At 45.0% G+C, this 25,429-nt stretch overlaps 1 protein-coding gene across 4 annotated transcripts in view; it reads left to right on the top strand.

Annotated features, from left to right (window-relative positions):
• SMOX (spermine oxidase) overlaps positions 1-23,712 on the top strand; it is a 73,736-nt gene extending 50,024 nt beyond the window's left edge. For all 4 annotated transcript variants that reach the window (XM_040555341.1, XM_040555340.1, XM_040555343.1 and 1 more), the window contains 6 exons: positions 951-1,185; positions 5,678-5,904; positions 12,920-13,093; positions 15,394-16,093; positions 21,798-21,958; positions 23,246-23,712. In XM_040555341.1, the coding sequence (XP_040411275.1) occupies positions 978-1,185; positions 5,678-5,904; positions 12,920-13,093; positions 15,394-16,093; positions 21,798-21,958; positions 23,246-23,383 (1,608 nt within the window). In that variant the 5' untranslated portion in view covers positions 951-977 and the 3' untranslated portion in view covers positions 23,384-23,712. The remainder of the gene's footprint in view (positions 1-950; positions 1,186-5,677; positions 5,905-12,919; positions 13,094-15,393; positions 16,094-21,797; positions 21,959-23,245) is intronic.
• Positions 23,713-25,429: the final 1,717 nt, after the last annotated feature.

Below are 25,429 nucleotides of genomic sequence, written 5' to 3'. Positions count from 1 at the left end.
GTCTTGGTGCTCTTGAGGACAGTTGTGAACTGACCCAGAACCTGATCTCTAGACATCAACATTTGTTTGTAAAGACATCCTACAGAGGTGATTCCTGAATAAGGTGTCACCTTAACCGTGAGCTTAGGCCATCCACTAAAATAAGGCAATGGGACCCGAGAACTAACAGCATGCACAGTTAAAAAATGGCCTCTAGAAGTTTGCAAAGAAGAAAATAGGATGCTGCTTGGAGAAGGAGCTGTGTATGTCGGGTAGGTGGAGGTAAACGTGTTCTAGTCGGGACTGGTATGGGTTTGAAGCTCCCCTCAACAAAGACTAAGGCTGCTCCTGATGTGGCAGGACAATGCTGGCTCTAGGGGCTGCATCACACGGATGTGAATTTTTGAACCGTCCCTTGTTGGCTTTCATCAGTTGAAACATTTTGTCTGTCTGTACCACTTCTGTAAGGGTTGGTTTTGATATCTGATCTCCATGCTTTGAGCTAAATCCTCTTTACCTAGTCCCGTAGTTAGACGATCTGAAGCTTGTGCTTTGTGGTTGCCACAAAGGCAAAGCGAAGCTTCATTACTGTGTTGTGGAGCTTGTCGGCACTGGGTATGTGGCTTTCTTTTGTGTTCTTTCAAAGCTTTTACCACAAAATTGCAACTTGTGGAGGTTATATAAAGAGATGCGAGTCTGAAAATCCTTTGGCTTCTCTGGAAATAGTCTACATGGTGCAAGAGGGTGGGGATTTCTGGAGTTTCCAGTAGTGGTGCTCCAGGCCAAAAAACTGTTGCATCCCAATTTGACCTCAGTTATCCTTATGCATCCTGTTTGGAAGGCTGGTTCTTCTACACAAGCTCACTTTCTTTCTGCTGGACATCTATTTTACAGAGTTCTTCAGGATTTTTAACTGCTGAGGATACGCTTGAGCCGAGTTCCCTGAACACACTTGTCTGCTTTTTCCATAGGTTCCTTAGAAAGAGAGCTTGGACGGCATGCAAAGTTGTGAAATATCTGGAGACAGCACGGATGATCCTCTTAGTAGTGGCCTACGGAGAAAACGACAGCCTCGAATAGTAGTTATTGGTGCTGGGCTTGCAGGCCTGTCAGCAGCAAAAGCGCTCTTGGAAAGCGGTTTCACGGATGTAACTGTCCTTGAGGCGACTGACCGAATTGGAGGCCGCGTGCAAAGCGTGAAACTTGGTAAGAGCAGCATTTTCAGGGTAATTAGTAATCCACTGGACTTCATTTTTTTTCTCCTAGCAAGCCTTTGTGTTGTTATGAAGTTAATTTGACCCTGGAAACTTGCTTTTTCAGTCAGTGTGCACGCCCGAAAGGTTACGTGAGGTATGGCACTATCAGGGCTGCGGATCCTTGGGCTCCTTGCAGGGTGGCTGGGTGATTGTGGGCTCTGCTGCGCATATCTTCTGAGGGAGGGCTGCTCCAAAACAGACCATATTTCTATAAAATTAAGATCTTACTGATCATGCTCACTCTTACAGGAAGCGCTCTGTGGTAAAATAACTGTCTGAAGACAGTTTCCACCACTGTTTTCAGCTTGACTCCTGACTAGGAGCAGTCAGAGTATCTCCTGGCTAGCAAACATCTGTTTCTCTGTGACTTACATCTCTTGCAAAGGGGCAAGCTCAAAGCTATCCTGTTTCACAAATAGCCACATTCATTTCCCTAGAACAAATTTACTGTGTAGGACACTACACACTGTGAATCAGGCCGCTGGAAAAACCTCTTCAATGTATCCTTTCATCCTGATTTGCAGCTTTCCTACCTCTGTGGATTCCTTTCTGTGTGTAATAGAGGTGCAGACACTGGATATTTTAATTCATTGTCAACTGGAAGGGCTTGTAAAATTTCTAAATGTAAAATTACTGGAATAAATGTTGCCCTTTGCAGCACAGTAGTCAATGAAACTTTCCTGGGTATCTAGAAGGGTGTTAACCTATCTCTTCTCCACAGGAGGTAAAAAGCTCTTCAATTTTACTGAATTTCCTTCCTGATTTCAATTAACTCATTCTGTTTCTAATCCAACTCTGTGTATTTAATAACTTTGGCCTCTTGCTGGCCTCCTCATTTTTTTTTTAACGTCAGGTGCTTACATCACTTACTACGTTTTACTCGATAAGTTCACCACAGTAAATAAACAGCAGTGTCCTATGAACTTTCAGAAGGGAAATGAATGAAAAGGTAGTCAGACAAATCTAATCTCCAGGGTTTGAACAGGGCACTTTACATTCTGCTGAGACTTGGCATAGAGGCTTGAATGGGAAGTGTGTCCTCTACGCACAATACACTGTATTAAAAATATCCTGGATCATGTCTGCAAGAGGAGGGAAGTGTTAAAGGCCTGAAATCTTCAGGGAGCAATATATAATTTTGTCAGTGCACCTGTGAAATAACTCTGTGGTACTAGCACAGAAACCAGTTCTCTCAGCATTGGACCCCCTTCATGTTACTCCTGTCTTTACCTTTGCTGGGAATCTACCTCCTGTTTATTACCATTTGTTAACTAACACGAGGCAGGAGCAGGCTCTTTGCAAATCAGAAGACTGGAAACTAAAGTTTTAGTCTTGATCTTTTAATATTTGTCTTAGAGCTACAAACTGTCTGTCTTGTCTTTTCGCAAGATACCAAAATTATATTGCATAGGTACTGACCGCAGTTCTTTCCCAAGGTGGGTACATGTTCTGGCCCCCTGTGTGCTTCTCAGAGTCGCACGGCTTTCAGCCAGACAATTTCGGAGCTCTTCTCTGTGGTGAAGTCTTCAAAAGCAGCACATGCCCAGAGCCTCCCTATTCCCTGGTACAAGGGCAAAAGGGCTGCATGATACTGGGCTGTTTTTTTTTCCACTCTCATACTGCTCAGAGCAGCAAGATTGCACCTGGGGCATGCAAGACCTGCTCATTTCTCCGAACTGGCTAAAACTTCCAAAAAATGTTTCAAAAGTGATTATTCTGGGTCTTCAACATACAACCACTTTGACCTGCTTGTCTAACTGGAATTTTAATGTTAGAGTTCTCTGCCCACTCCCCTGTCTGTACACTGGGCTAAAGATCTAATTTAAATCTTCAGCAGAGCAATGACAGCCCCTCAGGGTTATATCCTAATACTTTTACTTCACCAAGTAATGCTGTATCTTGCAGGGGGCAGTATTTTCCCTCAACTGAATAGAGCATGTTGCTACTAAGCTCAAGGGAATAATATGGATTTTCAGAGATTTGATTCATCATCTCTAGCACAGGTGAGGCAGAGGGTTTGTGCTTGTGGACTGTGTGTTTCATGTATGTGATCTATAACATCTATATCCACTGCAGATATTTCACGGCAGGATGCCCAAGGAATAGTCAGGGCTTCAAAGGGAAGTGTGAAAATTCCGTTGCATACTCAGAAGGCTTGCTATGCAATCTGTGCATTCCTTTGGAGCACTGCTGGTATGGTATATTGTTGTGCATAGTCCTCTTTGACTGCTGCTTGTATCTTGGTAATCACATTCACGGATTAGGAGGCAGATTTTTTCTATCTTTGTTGTATTGACTGATTCATTTGAAGTAGATTAATATTGAAACTAAAATCTTTTAAGGCCCTGGAAGTATATTAACTTTCTCTGCTTAAAAAGATGGCATTTAATTTTACACTTTTAAATGATTCATCATGCAACTTACACTGGGTAACAACTGGCTTATCTGCTTGGGAGTAATGATAGCGCGTTTCTAAGTAGTACAGGCAAGAATGACTCTTTTTAATTTGTTGATATTTAATTGCATTCCCCACAGCTCCTGAAAACAGGAGAATCGGAATGCATCATTAATGCTACAGAGCACCAGTGCAGAGGGACCTGCTGGCAGGTGTTTTCTTTCGCAGATCAGGTGCCCCGTAAATAAGACCTACATGCAGGAGGATTGTTAGTGTTGCAGAGAGCAAGCTCCTGACATAAAGCAGCAGGCAGCGTTCCTGCTGCTGATCTGGCATGTGGTGACTCGCAGGAGGATTGCATTAACAAGGTGACTGCCACATGCAATATTTATGAGCTCTGTACCTTTGGCTGCCAAGGTACAGCAGTCATTTCCGCTAGGCTGGGTGCTCTCGAAGTGTATTTGAGTTTGCAGCTCCTTATGTATTCACGTTTGTGACTTGATGCTGCACGCTCTGAACCACACGCTTGGTATTAGGAACACCTAGAAATCTTTGCACTCTTGAGAGCTGTAATGCATATTTTGAAGGGCAGTCAGCCTGCTTCTTACCAACAAGGCTGTTGTCTGCTTGAAAAATTAGCTAGGTGGGGTTTCTCTTTGAGGTAGTGTCTCAGCTGAACAGACACATTTCTTGGAGCTTTCACCTCTAACTTGACTACATTGGAACAGTGTTGTAATGTCTTTCTAGCTGAGCATCTATTTGCATGTTAAACAGTATGTGATGGCTGGTAACTACAGGATGCTTTCTTCATCAAGCTGGATCCTATTAACGATCCCACTTATTCAGGCATTCACACACCTCTGCAGAGTGAGCTGCGCAGTGTGGTGCTGGCTGCGATGCTGGGAGAGCACTGCTTTGGCAGATTTTGCTAGAGCATTTAGCTTTGGATTTAGGAGAATCTGTAAAAATGTGAGTGCAAGACATGACCCAAGCTTATTTTTAGCACTTCCTTTCAGCTGCTGAACGTTTTCCTGTGCAGTCAGCCAACTGTGGCAGAGCCCTAGTGCAAACCTTGTATAAGGAAGGAGGAGAGCAGGGTTGACCAAGCTCTTTGTTTGCAAACAGAGGCTATAGGTGATGAAGACAAAGTGTGTTTGGTGTTTAACCTGACAGGGCAGCTTTTTAAAGAACCTGATTTAAACTTCCACAGGCATAAATAATAAAATATGACTCGTTCCCTCATTTGGGAAATGGAAATACATTTTTGTATTGCAGTTAGTCTAACTATGGTAACACAAACCATCTTTGTAAATAACATTCATTTTTAATCACAGGACAGGGGTCATTGGCATTGCAGGCCAACATTGCTATCCCAGGGCAGTCCCAATTTTTCCTGCGGCTCCCTGATGTTGATCCTTTTCTTCTTGTGTCTCTGTATCTGTCCGCTCCTCTCCAAAACAGCAGATACTTGAAGTCTTTAGGTAATTTATATATGCTCTTTCCCTTCTACTTTAATATTTATTTAATGATCCTCTTATGTCCTTCTTGCAGTAGTACAGAGTAGCTTCTTACAGCTCTTTTCCTTTTCTCCCTCCCCAACTCCTCGCTAATACATAGCTTGAGCTGCACTGAGAGCAGTACATCCTCTGCTGTCCAGTTGTGTTCTTAGGTGCAAGATTAGAGAAGATGATTTAGAAAGGCCAAGTAGCAAAGATAAAGCAGCTGGCAACAATGATGGTAAGAACTGTGAACCTAAAAGATTCTGCATTTCATCTTAAGTATCAGAGGTGTGTAACTATGGTGTATCTTTACTGGAAACATCCCATCCTTCTAGCACTATCTCACCTTGCATCCCGAAGGATTGGCTTGAAGAACACTGGTATTGCCCTTGTAAAAGAGAGAAAGCTTGCTTAACTGATGTTCAAACATGGTGTCCCTGGGCAATCGTTCTGCGTTTGAATGTATACAGTTTATTTAGGGCTGAGTGGGATGTGCTTTCAGAAAAATGGGCTTCCATAACCTGTCTGCTTCGTTTACTCTCCTGCAGGGCACGCCACTTTTGAACTGGGAGCTACGTGGATCCATGGTTCGCATGGAAACCCAGTCTATCATCTAGCAGAAGACAATGGTTTACTCGAAGAGACTACTGATGGTGAGAGAAGTGTTGGCCGGATCAGCCTTTACTCAAAGAATGGGGTGGCTTATCATCTTACCAACAACGGCCAAAGGATCCCGAAAGATGTGGTTGAAGAATTCAGTGATTTATACAACGAGGTTGGTATTCAGCTGCTCTGCCAGGTTTGCCTGAAACACTAGGAGCCCTTGGTATTCCAGGTACTGGACAAGGGTAGAAAACCAGTCACGTCTTGAATTTCTTTTCAAAAAATCAACACTTAGTTTGCTCTCATCTGCTTAATTATAACCGATTTGTCTCTGATGTGCGCTTAACTCACTGTTGTTAGGATGAACAATCTTTCCACATTTGTCATCAGTTTAATCACTTCCAGCAGCTATTGCTGGTGAGATCCAGTCATTTGCTCTAGAAAGTTGCTACTTAATTGAAAGGGTAAAGGAAGGATCAAATTACTAAACAAAGTAGAACACAAAACCTTAGCAACAACCAGCTAAATATTGTAGCCTGTGACATTTTATTGACGTTATAAATACCATAGTGTGCAGTGTAGTATGCCAAAGTCAGTGCAGTAACGTAGGAATGGCAAGTTTTGTTGCATCAGAAGGGAAGGAACATCTTTCTGGTACATTCAGACCAGTGTTGGCTTCAGTTTGAAGTTATTCTGACTTCTTTTGCTCAATGTTTACTGATGTCCTCTTCCATTCAGTGTAGATGAAGGCCTCAGTATGTGACAGAAGAGCAAAACAGGAAAAAAAATAAAACACAAAAAAATACAGAAGTAGAACCTAGAAATACTAAACAGAAGACTTCAAGATGGGAATGGAAATGCACATTTAGTGGAAAGATTAAGCTCTGCTGAAGAAGCTCTAAGTCAGTGTTAGACTCTTGGACAAAAAGGGCCAAGTTTACTTTGATGTAGGTAGGCAATGCTGCTAGTGATCCTAGTGTTTCTTCAAGAGGAAAAATGGGGCTTCTTGTACTGATTTGTGTGATGAACACATGAAATAGACAGATTGGTATTACTTATTGGTATTACGTCTGCTTTCAGTAGCAAGGTTTAGTTTTAGGCAGAGTAAAGCGAAAGAAGGAGGCTTGCTAAAGTTCAGTATAATTATTCCCCACATTTTTTGTATATCATTTATGAAGTATGTTTAGGGAGGTCAACGCAGAATGTCTAGTTCTTCTTTCTGCCCAGGTAATATGACCTCTCAGTGGGTTATTTAAAACACAGCAAAACATTATTATTTTTATCAGTCTGTAGTCATGCCCGAACCCTTCAGATTTTCATCTGACACTGAACTTCACTGGTATTTGACACATGGATGAACACACACTAGATTGAGGTTACTCGTAGATATTTAGTGTTTAAAAATATGTCTGAGAGCATTTAGAAAGTCATCAAGAGAAAAATCACTGTAGCCTGAAAAGAATTATAAAGAACTGAACGTGGAGCAGGAATGTGGATTTTTTGCTTGGAAAGACTTTTAATACTTTGTCCTGGGGCTCTGATCTGGAATCCATGATGAGATGGCATAGAATTATTTTAGTTTTAGAGAGGTGGAATAGGAATTTCAAAGAAACCCATTGTGGTAAGAATTTAAAAAGTTTTGGAATTCAGCATGGAATTATTTAGGAATTCAACATGGAAGGTAATTCTTTCTGGATGAATGCAGGTGGATATTATTCATCTGAACAGTGTTTTCACATTACTGAATCAAAACCAGAACCACAGCAAGCTGGAGAAAGACAGCTAAGATGTGGAGCAAGATCAACAGAAAATAAGAGTAGAAGAGAGAGGAAATAAGTGAAAATACTGTAGTGAGCAGCATTACTTATGTAAATGGAACATCACCAACTTCATGCAGTGCTCAGTGATCATCCTGACTTAAAGATGTTAAGAAAACCTCCAGCAAAGGGAGTGTGTCAGAGGCAGGCAGGCTCTGATAGAAGAGAATACAAAGATGAGAGCTACTTAGCTTTGAGATACAGCCGGTAAGATAAAGGCTGTAACAAGGTGCCAGTGTTTTAAAAATGATTAATTTGGTAAATCTACCCTTCCTTTTAAAGCAAGAGAAAGGGGACAGCCAGTGACATGAGAGAACAACACATTAAAAGTTAATCTTCTTTACGCAACACGTAATTAGCTTATCGTTGCCACAGGATATCTTTATCGCTAGGAGACAGAAAAGGATTTCACATTTATGGATTGTAAAAATGTCTACAGCTACTCTGCAATACAAAAAAATATGTAGGGGACAGCTTAAGCCAAGAAGAGGACATCAGCCAGCCTCTAATTGCTGTTGCTGGGGAGGTGCTTTCTCTGTAACCCATCAAAGTGTGCTGGAATTTCTTGTGGGGCAGCTTACAGTTTTGTTTAGCTTCTTGTTCCAGCCTCTTTGGGGTGTCAGAATGACCAATCTTTAGTGATTTAAGACAGTAGACTGTTTGTTCTTCCCTCCTCTGTTTAGGAAAAATGGGAATTAAGGTGGTCTGTGTGATCTCCTGAAAAACACCAGTTAAAAAGACTGTGTGAAGTACAAGTGCCACAGTGGGTTGGAAGACAGAAACATGTGCAGCAGGCATGCAGCTTTGGGAACCTTTTCCTCTGGCATAAATTGCAAAGAATGTTTCTGTTTACATGTGCTGAGTCAGCCTGGTGCATTTCTATTTTTTTCTTCCACCACAGCTTTTTTTTTTTTTTTTTTTTTTAAGAGTCCATTTCCATTCCATTATTATTATTGTTGTTGGTAGAAATTTGGTCTTCAGTTCTGTCTCTCTACATTTTTGAGGTGGGATTTTTGGTGTTACAACATCATAAAGCTGTCCAGCATAAACAGCCATTTTACAGATCACCGGGCCCTGAGGTCAGACTCCTTCTCTGCTGCGTAGGAACTCCCAGCTCCTTCTCAGAGCCTTGGGCAGCCTGCTGCTAGCAGTCCCAACATCATCTTGTGTCATCTCTCAGCCTGCATCTCCTGTAGAAGAGGCTTAGATAGCAAAGGCTGTGACACAAACTGTCCCAAATTACAAAACATAAAAAAAGCAGCAAACACATGATGTATGTAAAGCCTAATCAAGGACTGGCATTAACAGTGGAAAATGTAGTCCTGAATGAACAGGGGCTAAACTTGACACAGGTTCAAGTGCCTGCCTTCCCCTGCACAGCCGGCTCACTTCCCAGGCACTCACTCGTGTGCTTGGGCCCTAGCCTATGCCTCCAGCTCTGCTTCTCCACCTGCATTTCTCTAGTCCCAGTCATCTTGTCATTTGGACACCCAATTCAAGAGCATGCAAAGTGCAGAGCATCTCCCTTGAGTGTTTCACTTGCGTATGTGGAGTCACTGAGGCTGGAGCCTGCCAAGGTGAGGTCTGTCCCTCTGTACACTGAATTCCCCTGCTGTGAAAGGCCGAGCACCCCATTACCACTCAGCTTTGCCTCATCAGTTCATTTGGAGAGTCCTTACTCTTTTCCAGGCACTTATCCAATCTTTTTTTGGCTGGCTTCTGCTTCTCTACAAGTTTTGCTTCTTTTTGTTTGCAGTAGCCTGGATTTTTAATAGCCGTGGGGATGCCTCACAGAAGCCTTTATTTGGTTACAAGGAAGCTGAGCAGGCTTCATTTCTATAGCAGAAAGTTCCCTAAGAGAGGCTGCCTTAAGTGAGAAGCTGGTGCACTGAATCGAGGTCAGTCAAGTTCTATCATGAGCTTGTGACCACGCTGACCTGAATCCTCCAACATGAGAGCACTGGCGAAAATGAGCTGGGGGAAGGCCTCCAGTCCCGCAGAGCAGCTCCCTGGATTTCCAACCGCCGGGAGAAAAGGCATCAAGCCTGCTGTTGGCAGAACAGTTCTCCAGCCACTGTTGTTTTAAGATTATCCTTCAGAGACCTTGTATTTTGCAGGGCTGGCACTGCTCAGGGTCATCCTCAGTCCATTTGGTCACACCTCAAAGGAAGGGGCAAAAGCTGTGGAAGGTGGTTCCCCAGGGGGTGTGATGCCCATGCCATGCGTGTTTGTAATTTTCCCACCTTCCTCCCCACTCCTGCCAGGGTAATTTGGGAATCCTGGGGCTGGGAGGGATTTAGGACTCTGCTTATGCCACGTCTGCGTGACCCACAAAGAAAAGGGTTGGGAAAGCGGCCACTGAGGGCTGTGTCCGCAGCTGGGAAATGTAAATGGGGCCAGCCCATCTCAGAGTTGCCCTTCTGTCACTGCTAAGTCCTCATTTTCCTCTGCAAACAGGTATTTATGGCCAACTCCCAGATACTTCTGAGGGGTGGGAGGGGGGTGGTGAGTTTGGCTAGTTAAATGCAGGTGAAAAATCGCTGCTCCCAAGGGTTTCACAGTGTACCGGCTGGCCTGGTTTAGAAACTGTGCCTCTTTTTACGGAGGCTTTTCAGTAAGGCCACGGTCCCTAAAGGCCTGCTTAACAGGAACCCTCCCTTTAACAATCAGCTAATTAATGGCCTCGTTATCAGTCAGCTTTCTCCTGTGTGCTGCACGGTTTCTGGGGGAGGGCTGCAGCCAAGGAACCACGAAGTTTTCCCCCCTCTGCCTCCCCACCCCGTGCTGGGCTTCGTGCCATCTCCCATTAAAGTCCAGTGCCTGGGCTTGCAGTACGGGATGAAGCAGGCCCAAAGGAGGTCACTGGTCCCTCCCTGCCCTTCTATTGCACCGACAGATGTCTGGCCTAGTAACAGCAAGGACCTATCTCCATCAAGGTTTTTTTACTGACCGGGGATTAAGTCACTCGAGTTTTTAAGCCAAGCGAGAAAAAGACAATGCTACGGATCGTCACCGGCACTGACAGGAAGGAGCGTGGCCTGGGATGTGCTTTCCTGAGCTCCTTCGGTTCGGAGAAGCTTCTTTATTTAGATTTGTGCTTCCTAAGGGACTGCCTCTTCCTGTGGTAGATGAGCACGTAGGTAGTAAACACGTGGAGGTGGAAGCCAGTAGGTAATGAGGAGGACATCTTGGGGGAGCCCACGTTCCCTTCACAGACCCCTGTTGTGGGTGCCCCAAAGCTGGCCAGAAAGAAAACAGAAAAGCCAAAGTGGATCCATTTTAGGATTATAACCTTTCAATTGGCTTTGAATCATGATTACCTAGTTTCTGACTGATGGGATGACAGGAAAGGCTTAATGTTCACAGCACAGGGATTGGGGTCTTTCTGCTCTTTTCTCTGTAGGGCAATGGAGAATCCAGTGGTTAATAAAAACATAGCCATGGCTTGCTTATCCTTCTGGCCAAGTGGAAGCTGGGTTTTAACACAGCTTTGCTTGTCTCGTGAATGTGTTATCTGCTTAGAGTGTGCAATCGGCTTAGGGAAGCTGAGCTATGTTGTGCTGATGCAAGGTTTGTGCAGCTTGTGCTTGCTGGAAGTGGTCTGGGCCTTGGAAGTCAGAAGACTTGAGAACCATGGGTTGCTGAAACTGCCAAAGAGCTTTTGGCATTGTGAGATAGAGAAGACACCATTTCCTTTCCTTTGCTGGAAGCCTTCATTTCATAAAGGGAATTGGTCTCCACCTTTCCTACCTGGAAATCTCCTTGGAAAGGCTCCATGTCCAAGTCTGCATTGTATGTCTTCAGCAGTTCCACTCATTCTTCTTGTGATTTCTTCTCCTCTGCTCTTTCAGTTTATTTTACCTTTTGTCTCTCTTTCACTTATTTTCTTCTTCAATTTTCTTCTTGTCCCTTGCTTTTCATCGTCCACTCTCTTTCCTCCTTTCACTCACAGACCTGCTCCCACTGCTCTTGTGTGTTTTCTCTCAGTATCTTCTCTTCCTCATCATCCTTCCAGTCTACCTCCTCAAATTCACTTTACTTATAAAACCCCAGAGAAAATCAAGCTTATGGGGAGCATTGTGATGGGAGTAAATTAGAACACTGTTCATTAGCCATTTCAAAAGAGAATGAGAAGCTCTAGGAGCCTTTGGAGGAGAGCTAGCCTCCTACCAGGCATTTATATTCAAGTTGAAATCTTCAGTATGCCCAAATTATGTGTCTCCAAAAAAATAAAGATCATAAATTTTAGTCAAACCATCTTTGACAGGAAAAACTCACTGAGCAGGGATCATGCCTCTCTACTTGTAAGAGAACTGTGCACCCCTGTGGCATGATACTGAGGAGAAGGTGACTCATGTAGGGGAAACAAGTTATTAACGGGGTGAGTTGCACTTCTGGGAGGCACCTTTTAAAAACTTTCCTCTGTTAAAAGACTCCTCTGAGTTTTTACGTGGAAATGAAGGGCTGTGATTCAACTGCAGGCTCTACTGGGAATCCTACAGGCTTAAGCACTGATTTACTCCAGACAGCCACAAGCAGGTGGCCAAGGTGGATAGCTGTTTGCTTGCTTTTAAATAGGTGATATATAATGGAAAATAGGGGTTTAAAAATGTCAGGATCTCCTTCAAAGAAGAATATTGTTAGGAAGAGACCTTTTTGTAGGTCCTGCTCAGGCTGACTGGGTGGGGGCTACTCCCATGCATCTGTGCCTGTCCTGTGCTCATCAAGTAAAATGATGATTTTGCATACAAAATTCCTGTTCTGAGTGTGTGTTACTTATTTCCTATTTTTTGGGGGACAGCAGAAAGCTAAATATGAAACTGATTTCCCCCAACCTGGTGGATTCCTGGGCATTATCGTAAAGCAGTTAGGTTATAACAGTTAGAAATAACACCTAGCAAATCCAGGCTGTCTCTGTAGAGGTGCTGTGCAGCCTGCACTTGCCTGGCTTGCTGATCCAGCTGCAACATCTAAACAGCTGGCTGAATAACAGGCTTTCGCTTTGGAAAATAGCAGGACTGCCTCAGCTGGTCTTCTGCAAGTGATAGAACGGACACACTTAAATTAATATGACCTTAATAGCAGCTTATATAATGACTTAATGGTGACTAGATTGTTGCAGGTGAGTAAGGGTGATTATCTTTGCCTGGAGGGAAGTCTTGTTTTCTTCCGTCTGACCAGCATAGCTGTGGATGCAGCTAGACACGGTGTTGGAGCAGAGGGCACAAGAGGCCGCTAAAGCTGATCTCTGAGGTTTACAAGGGAAGGCGACCTGAACTTGCTGGTTTGGGATGGAGGAAAAACCATCCTGCTCGGGGCTTGGCTTCTGCTGTGAGTCACGTTGTCCACCTCCTGTCCCGTCTCTTGCAGGTCTATAACCTGACTCAGGAGTTCTTCCAACGAGGTAAACCAGTCAATGCTGAGAGCCAGAATAGCGTGGGCGTCTTTACACGGGACGTGGTCCGCAAGCGTGTCAAGGCCGATCCGGATGACACAGAGGCCGTCAAGAGGCTGAAACTAGCCATGATCCAGCAGTACCTTAAGGTGTGTGTGCACGTTGTTGCTTATTTCTTTTTACTAAGGGCAGACAAATCTTCAACCTCAGAGACCTGGCAAAGCCTTGCTTATCACTGAGAAATTGATTTTTGTGGGCTCTGGCTGCTGGGGCAGTTCCTGTTTGTGTCAACAACTTCTCCTCTTGAGGCATATGCTAAGGCTGTAGGAATAATGCATTCACTGTTTTTTTCTTATCTTAAACTTCCAGTTTTCTAATTAGAACGGGATTTCCTAGGCCCTGTTAAATATTCTAGTGTGATTTAAGGTCTTCTTATCAACTGAAGCTACTCTACTGTCAGCTTGTTCTAGTAATGCACAGTCTTGTGCCTTACACCAGGGACTTCTTGATCCTGCCTGAGTATCTTTTACCCTCTTCTGCCTCTGCCCATATCTCAGACACCAGAAAAAAATGTAACTTCAACACTAGTAATTTGTTGAAGAAATCCCTGGAAAGCATTTCGAAAGTAAAGCAATAAAGTCAAAGGTAGCTTGTATAAACCCATGTCCTAATCATCTTTCCTCACGGCTTCCCTAGTTCTTTTTATCTCCTTGATGCCTTGGCCTAGATGAGATCTCTGTGGGATGAGGACTTAATGCTGCATCAAGCACTCCACAAGTAAAGTGTAACAGTCCTTCCTATTTCAATTATAATGACTTAAAGGCTTATGAAATGAGGCAGGGGAGCCGAGCGGCACTCTGTGACGTGGGTAAGTATGTGGTAGTTGCTGTTTACAGGTGGGAAGCTGAAACACAGATAAAGACCTAAAGAGTCTCTCGCAGGAGGTCTGTGATAAAGCTGGGATTTGAGCCCAGGCATCCCGAAACTGTTCTGATCTCTCAGAGTCCTAACCCAAGAGCTTGTCTACCAGGGCATCTCCAGAGCTGCAACACAGAGGCTGGTTATTTCTTGTGTTATCCCTGTAACCTTACCCATGCAGATGATGTTAGCCATTTGATATGCCTCTGTTTTTTTCTGTTGGTTATTTCTGTGGTGGCTACAGGTTGCTACAGCCAGAGACTTTTCTGCAACTCCTGCAAATCCCTTCTCATGTGTAAATACCTGAGAGCAACAAAGCTGCTGATACTTAAGGCTATCAGATCAGAGTAGCTGCTGAGAGAAGGGGGATTAACTGCTATCTTTGATGAAGTATGGTCTTGGTAGTTGCATGTTTTTCTCCCTCTTAACTGGTTTTCAGTTTTCCTTCATGGTTGAAATAACCCCCAGCCATCAGAAGCAGCCTTTGAACTACTTTCTACAACTTTGGCCTTTTCCTAAAAAGCAGCCTGACTTGTTTGCATGATGTCTTAGCTCAGCACGGAGATTCCTGCCCTGCATCAGGGTGCTCCACAGGGTGAGGGTCTGGGCTTGCCAGGCTTCCAAACACTGTCATGAAAGCATGAAAAGGCCCGGAAAATTGGCCAAAGAGTAAGGCATGGGACTGTAATATTCCCTTTGCCTAAAATTCTTAAAGGATTACAGTGTGGGAATCATTATGACTGGTGACTTGAAGATTTTAACATCATTATGTCTCATCCGTCAGTATTGTCATTAGGAACTTACCACTAGACAGACCAAACTTCCTGCCTTTGTTCCAGGGCAAGCTGCATCTATGTCTAATGCTCTTGCTAACGCTAACCTACAGGTCCTGGATCTAAAGTTTGGATAATCACACCAAGTGAATCAAATGCAGGTGTCTCACATCTTGGTATTTCTCTTTTCTGTCTCCTTCAGTTCCTTCTGTGTCGGGTCCTGCCACCTTCTGCAGACAGTTAGCTTGCTGATTGCTGACTGTTTGACAGTATGTTGAAAGCTGCAGACAGCAGAAAGAGCTGCCAAAAGTTTTTCATGGCTCCTCAAGGGAACATTTATTGACGTTGGGAAGAGCATCCGATTATCACAGCTCCAGCTGCTGTTGTAGGAGCATCAAGCAGCAAGTCCCTGGCCAGGGCTCAGGGTTTTTAGATGCTAGGAGTCAGTCAGAACTGTAACCCCCTACCATCAGGAGCAGATACATCATCTCTGAACGGTGTCTGATAGAATCACAGCCAGTACAACCAAGGCTGATGCAGTGTGTGACCATAACAAAGTGGTTTCTCTGATTGGAAGCAAGGCTAAGGGGTAGATTTCTTCAGGTCTTGCAAAACACTTATTTGCTAGCAACAATAAGGGGGGGATTCAGGATTCCCAGCTTGTGCGTCCGCTCTTTGCCCTTGCAACGTTGTGCTGAGGCAGAATGACCCCGTGGGTTGCTGTGTGGCAATGTCGCTTCTGTCTTGCTTTTCCTTAGGTAGAGAGTTGCGAGAGCAGCTCCCACAGCATGGACGAAGTCTCGCTCAGCGAATTTGGGGAATGGACCGAAATCCCCGGGGCTCACCACATCATTCCGTGCGGTTTCATAAAAATTGTGGAGATTTTGGCCCGCTCCATTCCCGAGTCCGTCATTCAGCTCCGCAAGCCGGTCAAGTGCATCCACTGGAACCAGTCGGTCAGCAAGGAGATCGAGAGGGTGGCTGACCACAACAGTGACCTCCCCGAGGAGGACAAGGGCTCTGATGTCTTCGTGGAGTGCGAGGACTGTGAGTTCATCCCAGCCGACCACGTCATTGTGACTGTGTCCCTGGGAGTCTTGAAGAAACGCCACGAGAGCCTGTTTCATCCCCGCTTGCCCGAGGAGAAAGTGATGGCCATTGAGAAGCTAGGAATCAACACAACCGACAAGATTTTCCTGGAGTTTGAAGAGCCTTTCTGGAGTTCTGAATGCAACAGCATCCAGTTTGTCTGGGAAGATGAGGCGGAGAGTGAGAGCTTGACTTATCCCGAGGACCTGTGGTACAAGAAGATCTGCAGCTTCGATGTACTCTACCCACCGGAGCGGTACGGCCACGTGCTGAGTGGCTGGATCTGTGGAGAAGAGGCTTTGATCATGGAGAAGTGTGACGATGAAACTGTGGCGGAAACCTGCACCGAAATGCTACGGAAATTTACAGGTCAGCCAAGCTCTGGTTCATTTGGTGAGTGGAGAAGAGAGGGAGAGTGGGGCTTGGGTGTTGAATAACCACTAGGAAGGAAGTACGCTAGAGGAATTTTTAGTTCTTTGGCATATTATGTCCCTGTGAATGGGCTGGGCAAGTGCTTCTAGCATACCTCCTGCTTGGGTGTACCTGGAAGCTATTTATACAGAGGACCTGATAACCAGCTCAGGAAGCGGTGGGCTGAAGTGCTTGAGGATCCCACATCCTCTGGTTTATTTAATCACAAATTATACGCAATTGTAAGAGCAGTGTCCTCCAGATTAGGTGCATTTTATGCTATTCTAGGGACGGGTCCCGTGATTAACCTATTTATATCTGTCTGTTACTCGTGTAAGCCAAATCTCAGCACCCAGTGAGTTTCCAGCCTTACCTCTTGTCCACGGACCTCCAGTTAATTGAAGAAATTTGCCTTCGCAAGCGTAGCTTCCCCCTGTGCTTACAGACCATTTGCTGCCTACAATGCAGAGATCTAGAGCAAGGGACCTGGAAGCTGAGGACTACCCGCCTAACTGGCTACTGCCAGAAGAGGTTTTGCATTTTATTACTCTCTTTAGGAATCATAGGCTAGACTGCATGTTCGAAAACCCTCTTGCAGGGACCAAAACGGAATCCTTGTCTCGGTCTGCTCAGCGGTGCGTTTGGGGTGGATGCGGAGCCCGTGGCTCCCCCGCAGCCTGCAGAGAAGCACGATGAATCAGTGTGTGCTGGGCTCTGGGCAGCTCCTGCTTCCTGGGCTGCGTGTTTTCAGCGGCGTGAGTTATCCCTACGTTACGTTGCGGTTGCACGACACACACGAATTTGTTCCTCCTGGCCTCAGCAGGCCAGCTGCTGCCCCACGGAGGCATGGCAGGAGGCCCTTCTCTTTAGGGCCAAGTATTTCTAGTGCTGACATCTCCCAGAGAGTATAAACAACCTCGTGTGTGGCAGCTTTCCTTGCTTAACCCCTTTTTTAAAAAACAAAACAAAACAACACCTCAATTTACCCGTGGGACTTTGTTTTTTTTGGGTCTGTCCTAGTTTGGCAGAATGGAGTATACTCTCCCTCTTCCTTCTTGTGCTCCTTTGCTGTTGTTATTGTTTGCATGTGTTGGATGTCCCTTTCTTCCTCCTGGGACAGAAATATGCTGGCACTGGCTCATCAGTATGTGCTGCAGTTGCTGTTCCAGCTGATACTGCACCTGGTCACTGTCCATCAGGCTCTTCAGCAGTGTGAGCTCTATCTCAACCTTCTGCTGATCCCGGGTTATCTAACCCTGGAGAAATTTAGGTTAGAAAGTGCAATGAACATTTCGTTCATGAGCTGAGAGATCCCCTCAGCTGCTCGAAACTGCAGGAAGAAAGCCTGTCCTTGGAGCACCCATTGCACAACATGACCTGTTCCACTTTCTGCTGGAAAATAAGCTTGTTAGTTTGTGGAAAACCTTTTCACCTGACTTCCAGGATGGCCTTGCTAAGGTACTTCGGTTTGTCCCGTTACCCTTGCTCCCCTGTTTTCCTTAGGGACTTCACAGGAGGAGCAATACCTCGAGGCTGACGTGGGCCAGGTGCCAGGCAGCCTGAAATAACACGAGTGTCTGTACAGCAGGGAGCTCCTTTCCTTAGCAAATGATCATGGTTTGAAGTCCTCAAAGCGAAATGTTCTAGAACTGCCATCAGCAGTAGCTTTTTCCAGCAGTTTATTTTTTGGAGAGGGGAATAAAGCAACCTTTTATCTGTGATCCAACTGTAGTCATTCCTGAAAATGACCCGGCCCCTCTGGTCCATGTAGCCCCACCAAACCCAGCTTTTAAAGTGCTTCCTATCACCCAACGTCTTGTTAGTCAGCTAGCTCAGTTGGGAGACTTGTCCCCTGAGGATCCCAAGCTCAATGGAAGGAGAGCCTCTTCCATAAGGTACTTCAGGGCTCCCACTCCTCACCTGCTGCTCTGGGACATCTTCTGAAGAAGACTTTCTCTACTGAATACAGAGAGGGCCTTATGCTCAGTAATGAAAATAGGTTGTATGAATCATTTAATGTTCACTTCACCTTTTGTAGCTTTCGTGTTCTGGGCATGAAAGCCCCCTGCTCTCCAGTTAAGACTTTAGCAACGTGGGTTCCCATTTGCAGCTATATTTTGCTGGCCCGTTGCTCTTGGAAGCCTTTCCACTGGCTTCAAAGGATGTTGGACAAACATCCTATGCTAAATCCATTCGTTTAGACCGAGTGTTATTTTATTCTGAGGATTTCTCTGTAACAAGAGGTGATATACCTCTGTGACCTCAAATTTCTCTCGCAGGTTAGTGCTGGGGCTTATCTGGCTTTGCTGTGAAAAGCTCTTGGGATTGTTCTAGCCTAAGAACCGTGGACAATTACAGCCCTTCACAACTGGATGGCTGAAAAGCCCAGCATCCCTGTAAATCTGATTAAACGGGATGCCTTCAGACAATTAGAAGTCTTGCTCTGGTTTCTTCATTGGCTAAGCTCCGAGCGTGAGAAGCCAGAAGGCAGTAATTGATGATGATGATAATCTGAAGGGCTCACTGATCTGTCAAGCTGAGGCTGGAGACGCCCTGAGGAGTCCTGCCTGTCCTCCAGCTATTTCTCTAGAAGGGAACAGGTCTCTCTTAAGGTCTGTGTCATACCTCCAGCCCAATGTGGATGCCTGGGGTATCCTCATGTCTCTCTGTGGCTATAGACACTAAGATGTGGGTAGTACCATAGATCTCTGTTGCTCTTGGTGGGATTTTAAACGCCCTGCTCTCAGGTAGACATCTAAATTTGGGAGTCTTAAATGATCAATATGAGCCGATTTTATGATAATCCACTTTATCATAATCAGTCCCATAACCAGTAAATCTATGTAGCCACATCTCCCAGAGCTGAATGAAGAGGGGATTAGTTGAGGCACCTGGATTTATCTCCCATAGCTTCACAAGAGGGAGTCAGCAGCATAATAATACGTGTCCTCCTATTTTAGTGAAGGCTGAGGTCCTTTTTTAGGCATTTTATCTCTGTTTGGACAGTGAACGTGTGCTCAGTTCTACAGGTTTCCACATTTATATTGATTGTTACTTCTATCTGTAGGCAAAGGCACATGTTCACACATCCATTTGAAAGCAGATTGAGAAAGTCCAATTAACTGTATTTCTTGAAAGAGTCTGGCCCTGCCGGTCTTCGTGGTTCATGTCTTGCAAACATGTTCACAATCAGAGCTTCAGTTGTGTGCTCCTGGGTGACCTTTAACCAAGGTCTTCCTATCTGGGTGCAACAGAAATGGAAAGTCTCTTAATTTTTTTTGTCTTAGAAGCAGCTGGATAACATGACCAGTGTTATGGCCATGGTCAAACACGACCAGATAACTTAACTGGTGTTCCTTAAGCTTTCCACCACCAAAATAATGTGTTCCTCACCTAAAAAAAGCGCATAAATTCAGGAGTGCACGAGGATGGTAGTTGCACAGGAGACGCTTCCATCACGCTCATGTGCTCTGATGTGCTGGAGAACCTCATGGCAGGGCCTTTAGGGAGTTCAGGAGAGCTGGTATGTGTGCCCCACGCAGCGTGGTGCTAGGGAGGGATGCTGACTTTGGCTCTGGGAGCTGTACGGCTGGGTTATAATGCACCCAGGCTCCTCTGCCCATGCTCCATGTTGCTCTGCTTCTGGTGGGATGAAGTGGCTGTGTGGGGAATAACTACCTGTTGGGAAGGCTTCTGTTTGCCTCCGTGTATACATGATACTTGGACATCCATGGGAAACACTAGAGAGATGCAAAGCTGTTGCTTTTACCAGTCTGAATGACTCCTGTATTAAATACTGATGGATTTGTACAGTTGTTGATTGGGCTGGTGACCCCACAAATGCTTTTGTTAACAAATTTCAGCCTTTTAGATCTCCTTATCTGTCAAGCCATTGTCTCATTGCTTGTAACACTGTGTGTTCCTATCGTTAATCATCTTTATATCACCATCTTACACGTTGACTCCTGTAGCGAAAATCTTCCAGGTATCGTGGCAGGGGAACATAAGAACAACAACTAGCTACAGAAGAGGCATCAACAGCCCACTGCAGAGACTCCTTTTATTTGAAAATACAGCGTGTGGTTGTTTTTTTTTGTAGTGCAATGTGATGGATGACTGCTTTGGCCCTGCCTGGTGCTGTGTTGTCTAACGGCGTTCATGGTGTGTTCTCCTGGGCTTTCCCACAGCCCTTAAAAATCAAGCGCAGTAACTTATTTCCTTGACGCGTCTGAGAGCTCCCTGTTCTCTGACTCCCTTGGGCTTTTCACTTCCATCCCAGGCAGTCCTGCTTTGATCATTCTTGGAGGAGCGTCTTTTAGAGGCTTTGTTATGCTAAGTTCTCACTCCTGAAACAACATCCATTTGTAAGATGTACTTTGTTTGTAGGGAGTATTTATTTGCTAGACTGTACCATATTTTGATCTGCGGGTTAGTGGTTGGAAAGTGTTCCCAGTGTGCTCCAGCAAGCCATCCAGGTGCCTCTGCTGTTTCCAGTGTTATATTTCATAGCTCTCCTAGACACACCGTACTCCTAAAAGCAGTAGCTGGACCAGGGAAATAACCTGCTCCTGATTTTAAGGAGCAAAAGGCACAACTAATTCATTATAAACTAATAACTATAACTAATTTCATTATGAATCGTTATAAATCATTATAAATCATTAGAGTCTCAGCTCTCCTACATACAGAATTTCTCTTCGTTGCACTTCTCCATGGCCTGTCTCCCCGTTCATCTCCTGCCAGGCCAGATATGATCATGGGACACCAACAAAATCTCGGTCAGTGACACTGAGGCAGACTCAAACCAGCTGTTCAAAGTGTGACAATCCTTATTTCAGTCTACCTGAGGCTCTTGAGGCAACAGCTGGTGGACTGCCTTGGCTACAACTCTTGGATCTCATGTGCTCCTGTACATTTGGGATGGGGACAGTTGCTTATGATGCCGCTATCATTGGTTCACTCAAGTGCCCCTCACCTCCAAGTCCTACATCCTGGTGCAAAACTTACAGCAATCTAGAAACCCTTCTTCCAGCATCATAATCCTTCTTTCCATGCCACGTGCATTCCACAAAATGGTTCTGTTGGATTTTATATTCATTTTGTGGGGTGACTGGGTAGCTGTTAGAGTGAGTTCTACAAGTTTTGAGAACTTTCTGACAGGTTTTCCTATGCATATTGAGGATTTGCCTTCTAACCTTATCTCTGCACCTTTTTGGAGGTGCACCTCTTACAGGACTACCTTAACATCCTAGTTAGACTGGGCACCCAGTTAGATACCTAAAATTAGGTGAGACGAATCCCACACTCGGTCACCGCCAGGCTCGCCAAGGTAAATGAGAGGAGGAAATGCTTTGTATTTTCACCCAGAATGTGTCCAAGGTTCCCTGGAGCTCCCCAGTCTCTTAGGGACATCTGTGTTTTAACAGTCTTTCCCAAAATGGAAGGCTGCAGGTGAGATGACTGGAAATGAAAGGGATCCTATTTCTGTTATTTAGATACCTGGAGCTCAACAACAGAAAGGAGATCTGGTTTAGGGCCTCTTCCCCGTAGCCTGTAGGCTCTGCCAGGATTTATTTTCCATAAATACATGCCACTCCACAACTTGCACTGATGTTTTCTTGGACATGGTCTCACTTTTTCTCTCCTTCTGCTTTCCACCCAGGGAATCCAAACATTCCGAAACCTCGCCGGATCCTGCGGTCCTCCTGGGGCAGCAATCCCAACTTCCGTGGATCCTACTCCTATACCCAAGTTGGGTCTAGCGGGGCCGATGTAGAGAAACTCGCTAAGCCACTGCCTTATGCTGAGAGCTCCAAAACTACTGTAAGTATGGCCCAAATCAGCTCTGTGGCAAGAAGACTAACATGACACTGGGCAGTGGGTTTCCTGGGAGGCAGGTTGAAAGAGACTGTCTCTGGAGGGGCCTCCAATAGCTTGTTTTCCATTTTTTTATACATACCCCCTTGGACAAATGATGTATATAGGATTTTACCTCCTTAGTGACTGGAGGTCACTAAGGAATCCCAACACCTTAGGGATTCCCACCTCTCTCTCCGAAAGTATCAAGAGCTGGGCATCCACGTGGCTTTTGGAATCATGATCCCTGTGTTTAATGTACGTTGGCTTACTGGCCAGTTTAAAATTCCTTAGGAAAGCACAGTTTATTCTGATTTAAGGCATACACTGAATATTCAGCATTAAATACATGACCCCTGGTAATAGCTAGGTCTGAACGTTTTGGAGATGCATATTAGGAAATCCTTCTGTGTTGGCAGTAGAGGGTGAGGGAGATCCAGTCCTTGCCTTAGGGGACTCATATATTTGCAGGGGACAGTGAATTTGCTCCTCAGGTGCTGCCTTTGATTTCTGGGAGCGAAGAGTGCACATGGAGATAGCTGCTGCAGCTCAGCTAATGAGCAGCGATATATTCAGCCAAACTCACCCCGTCATTCAGGGCTTTGCGTCCAAATCCAGAGGCAGTGGCTGATGAATATCCAGCCTCCAAGGAGCTGTCCAGTCCATTTCCTCCACCCAGAGCCACCATGCAACTTTGTTCAGCATGGAAATGTGTTAAAATGGGTAACAGGAGCTTTGGGAATCTCTTTCTAGTTCTCAGGGAAGATCTGAAATCCCTGCCTCAGAAGTGAGTTAGGAGCAATTTCGTCAAGCACCTAACTATTGAGTGAGCTAAGACACTGTCTCACCCCCTGGGGTGTCTTGGCTCCTGAAGTTGCAGTCCTGAAAAAATAAATCCTTAATGCCCCAAAGGCTAATAATGTATGATTTGGAGGAGCAAAGAGAAGAAAGAGCAGAGAGTTTAGGTGCTCAGTGCCTTGTGCAGATGAGTCTGAGGTTATTGGAGCTGGGATGGTGCCGCAGCCCTGCCAAGAGCTCTGTGCAGACGTACCAAGGGTGAGCTTGACATTAGCAGACGTGCTGTGCCTTCCCCGAGGTTCACCACACCGGGATTTCGAGAACCAGCACTCCTGTGAACACCGGTGTCATCTCGTGGGGATGTGGGAGGGCACAGAAAGTTTTGTCTCCTTTTTGCCTCACGTGTGCTTTCCAGTAAGCGCTGCTGAGCTTTCCCACTTTTCTTATCCTCTCCAGCCGATGCAGGTGATGTTTTCAGGGGAGGCCACTCACAGGAAGTATTATTCCACTACCCACGGTGCTGTGCTTTCTGGGCAGAGAGAGGCTGCTCACCTCATTGAGATGTACCAGGACCTCCTCCAGTGCCGGAGCTAAAAGGCCCCGTGTTTGCAAACACCACCAACTCCCGATTCCTTTTACAGGTGTGTGGAGGGGGTTCTTTATTTTTTTTTAATTTCAGTTCACAGTAGAACAGCCTTTATCTTTTCTATTAAAAAAAAAAAAGCCCTAACTGTTTAAAAACCTAGTCATCAATAGCTTCATTTCCATGTGCTGTATTGTTAACAGGGAAGGGTGCTCTTTTTGTCTGGTAAACTGTTTCTTTGTCATTTTAATTCTAACTGCACTTTCGGTGCCTATCATTTTTTTTTCCTTTCTGTATTGTAAGTGCCTTCTATACTAAAATAAATGTTGTAATAAAAAGACTGGGTGCTTTGCTAATTCCTGGAGACTCTGCTCAGTAAGTTATTACTCTTTTTTATATGCTCCCATGTTTTGTATTTTATAAAAAAAGGGGTTTTCTTCCTTTCTACAAAATTTGGAGTAGGAGGATCTTGAGGTAGATCTGGATACTCTCTGTACTCATTCGTCTTACTCACTGTGTGTTCGAGGAATTGTGCCTTAGGGACATAGTCATTTGCCTTGTCCAGATCAGTGCTGAAATCCCCCTGCATCCCTGTACATTTAACTCAGTGTGCCACCTGCCCATCAGCTGCTGCAGGCCCTTGTGCTTCAGGAAACCTTCCTGTAATTTTGCTGGGGGGAATCTGGGGGTGGTGGTCTAACCCGTCACTTGTCCTTCACAAATTCTTGAACCACATTGTGGAAGGAACGTTCACACCTGTGTGCCAGCTAAAATGCCAAGTGAAAACCCCAAACTACCTTGGTAACGCAGATACAGCTGGAGTATAATCTACAGCTGTAATCGTAACTTGTCCAAGTGGAAAACACCACGCAAACTGATGTGGGAGTGCGGGCAAGAAGGAGGAGGATGAGAAGATGCAATCTTGAACTTCCTGTGTGATGAAACTCCACGTTTTGCTGGACAGCAGTGCCCCAAACAGGTGAGCTTTCCATCCCCTGCCTCCAGAAAAGAGGGTCCCAAAATCTAAATGACACCATTGATGTTGAAGAGCTCTCCCAGGGAGGTCATGGCCATTCCCACTAGTAAGGAATTGTGAAGGGATGTGAAAGCATGGCTCAGACATATTATATCTGGATTAATATATATATATATATATATATATATATATATATATTACATATATATTATATATATATATTATATATATATATTATATATATATATATTCCATGGAACCTGTGTATAGTACCTGACATGGCCTTCAATTAAAACTCCTTAAATTCGATAATCCCTGATTTCCTCTTTGTCCAAATACACGATGGGCAGCCATGGGTTATGCCTGCAGAGTTAAGTTAAGACCTTAGGACACAGCCTCTGTTCAAGATGGGGAAGCTTAACTTTCCCTGCAGGGATGCTGCATCTCTCACGTCGATGGTTTTTACTCTGTCCAAGAGGAGGTGGCACCCAAGCACCTCTGATACACCGTGAGTATCCCTACGGGCCTCCCTTTACGTTAAGACTGTACCCAGCTCTGTATAAATGTGCTCGGTTTGTCAAGGTTAGTTCCTATATAAACTATTTCTACAGCAAAGCCAGAGGCTGGGAGACACTGTTTTAGGGTGACCCTTTGGGGACTGCCAGACCAGCTGAAATTTGAAGGCTGATTGAATATATTTCCTTCCTTCCTTCACTCGTGGAAGCAGTTTCTGCTCTCTGTTTCAAGCAGAGATCCTGCTGAACCGTGAGAAGACTTAAAAACCAGCGCCAAGGATAAGGAATGCCTGGCAAGGGCCGGTTTTGAGCCTGCCAACTTTTCTTTGGGTGATCTGGAGAGCACATCTTCATCTGAAGAGCACCTGAGGCAGCGGCCGCTCTTGCACCGAGCAAGTCAAACTGCTTGGAAACGCACTCAGATGTGCTTGAGAACAAAGGCTGGAAATAAAGCTGAGCAAAAAGGGGAATTTAATAAGAAAACACTCTGAAAATTAACTTGGCATGAGCAACTTACTACAAGCTTGTCCTGATGTGCACCACTTTGGGGAGACAACCAGGGTGAC

This window comes from Cygnus olor, chromosome 4, assembly GCF_009769625.2.
Source record: "Cygnus olor isolate bCygOlo1 chromosome 4, bCygOlo1.pri.v2, whole genome shotgun sequence".
Taxonomy (NCBI): domain Eukaryota; kingdom Metazoa; phylum Chordata; class Aves; order Anseriformes; family Anatidae; genus Cygnus; species Cygnus olor.
Note: the sequence above shows the minus strand (reverse complement) of the source record. Positions and strands in the feature narration are given on the sequence as shown.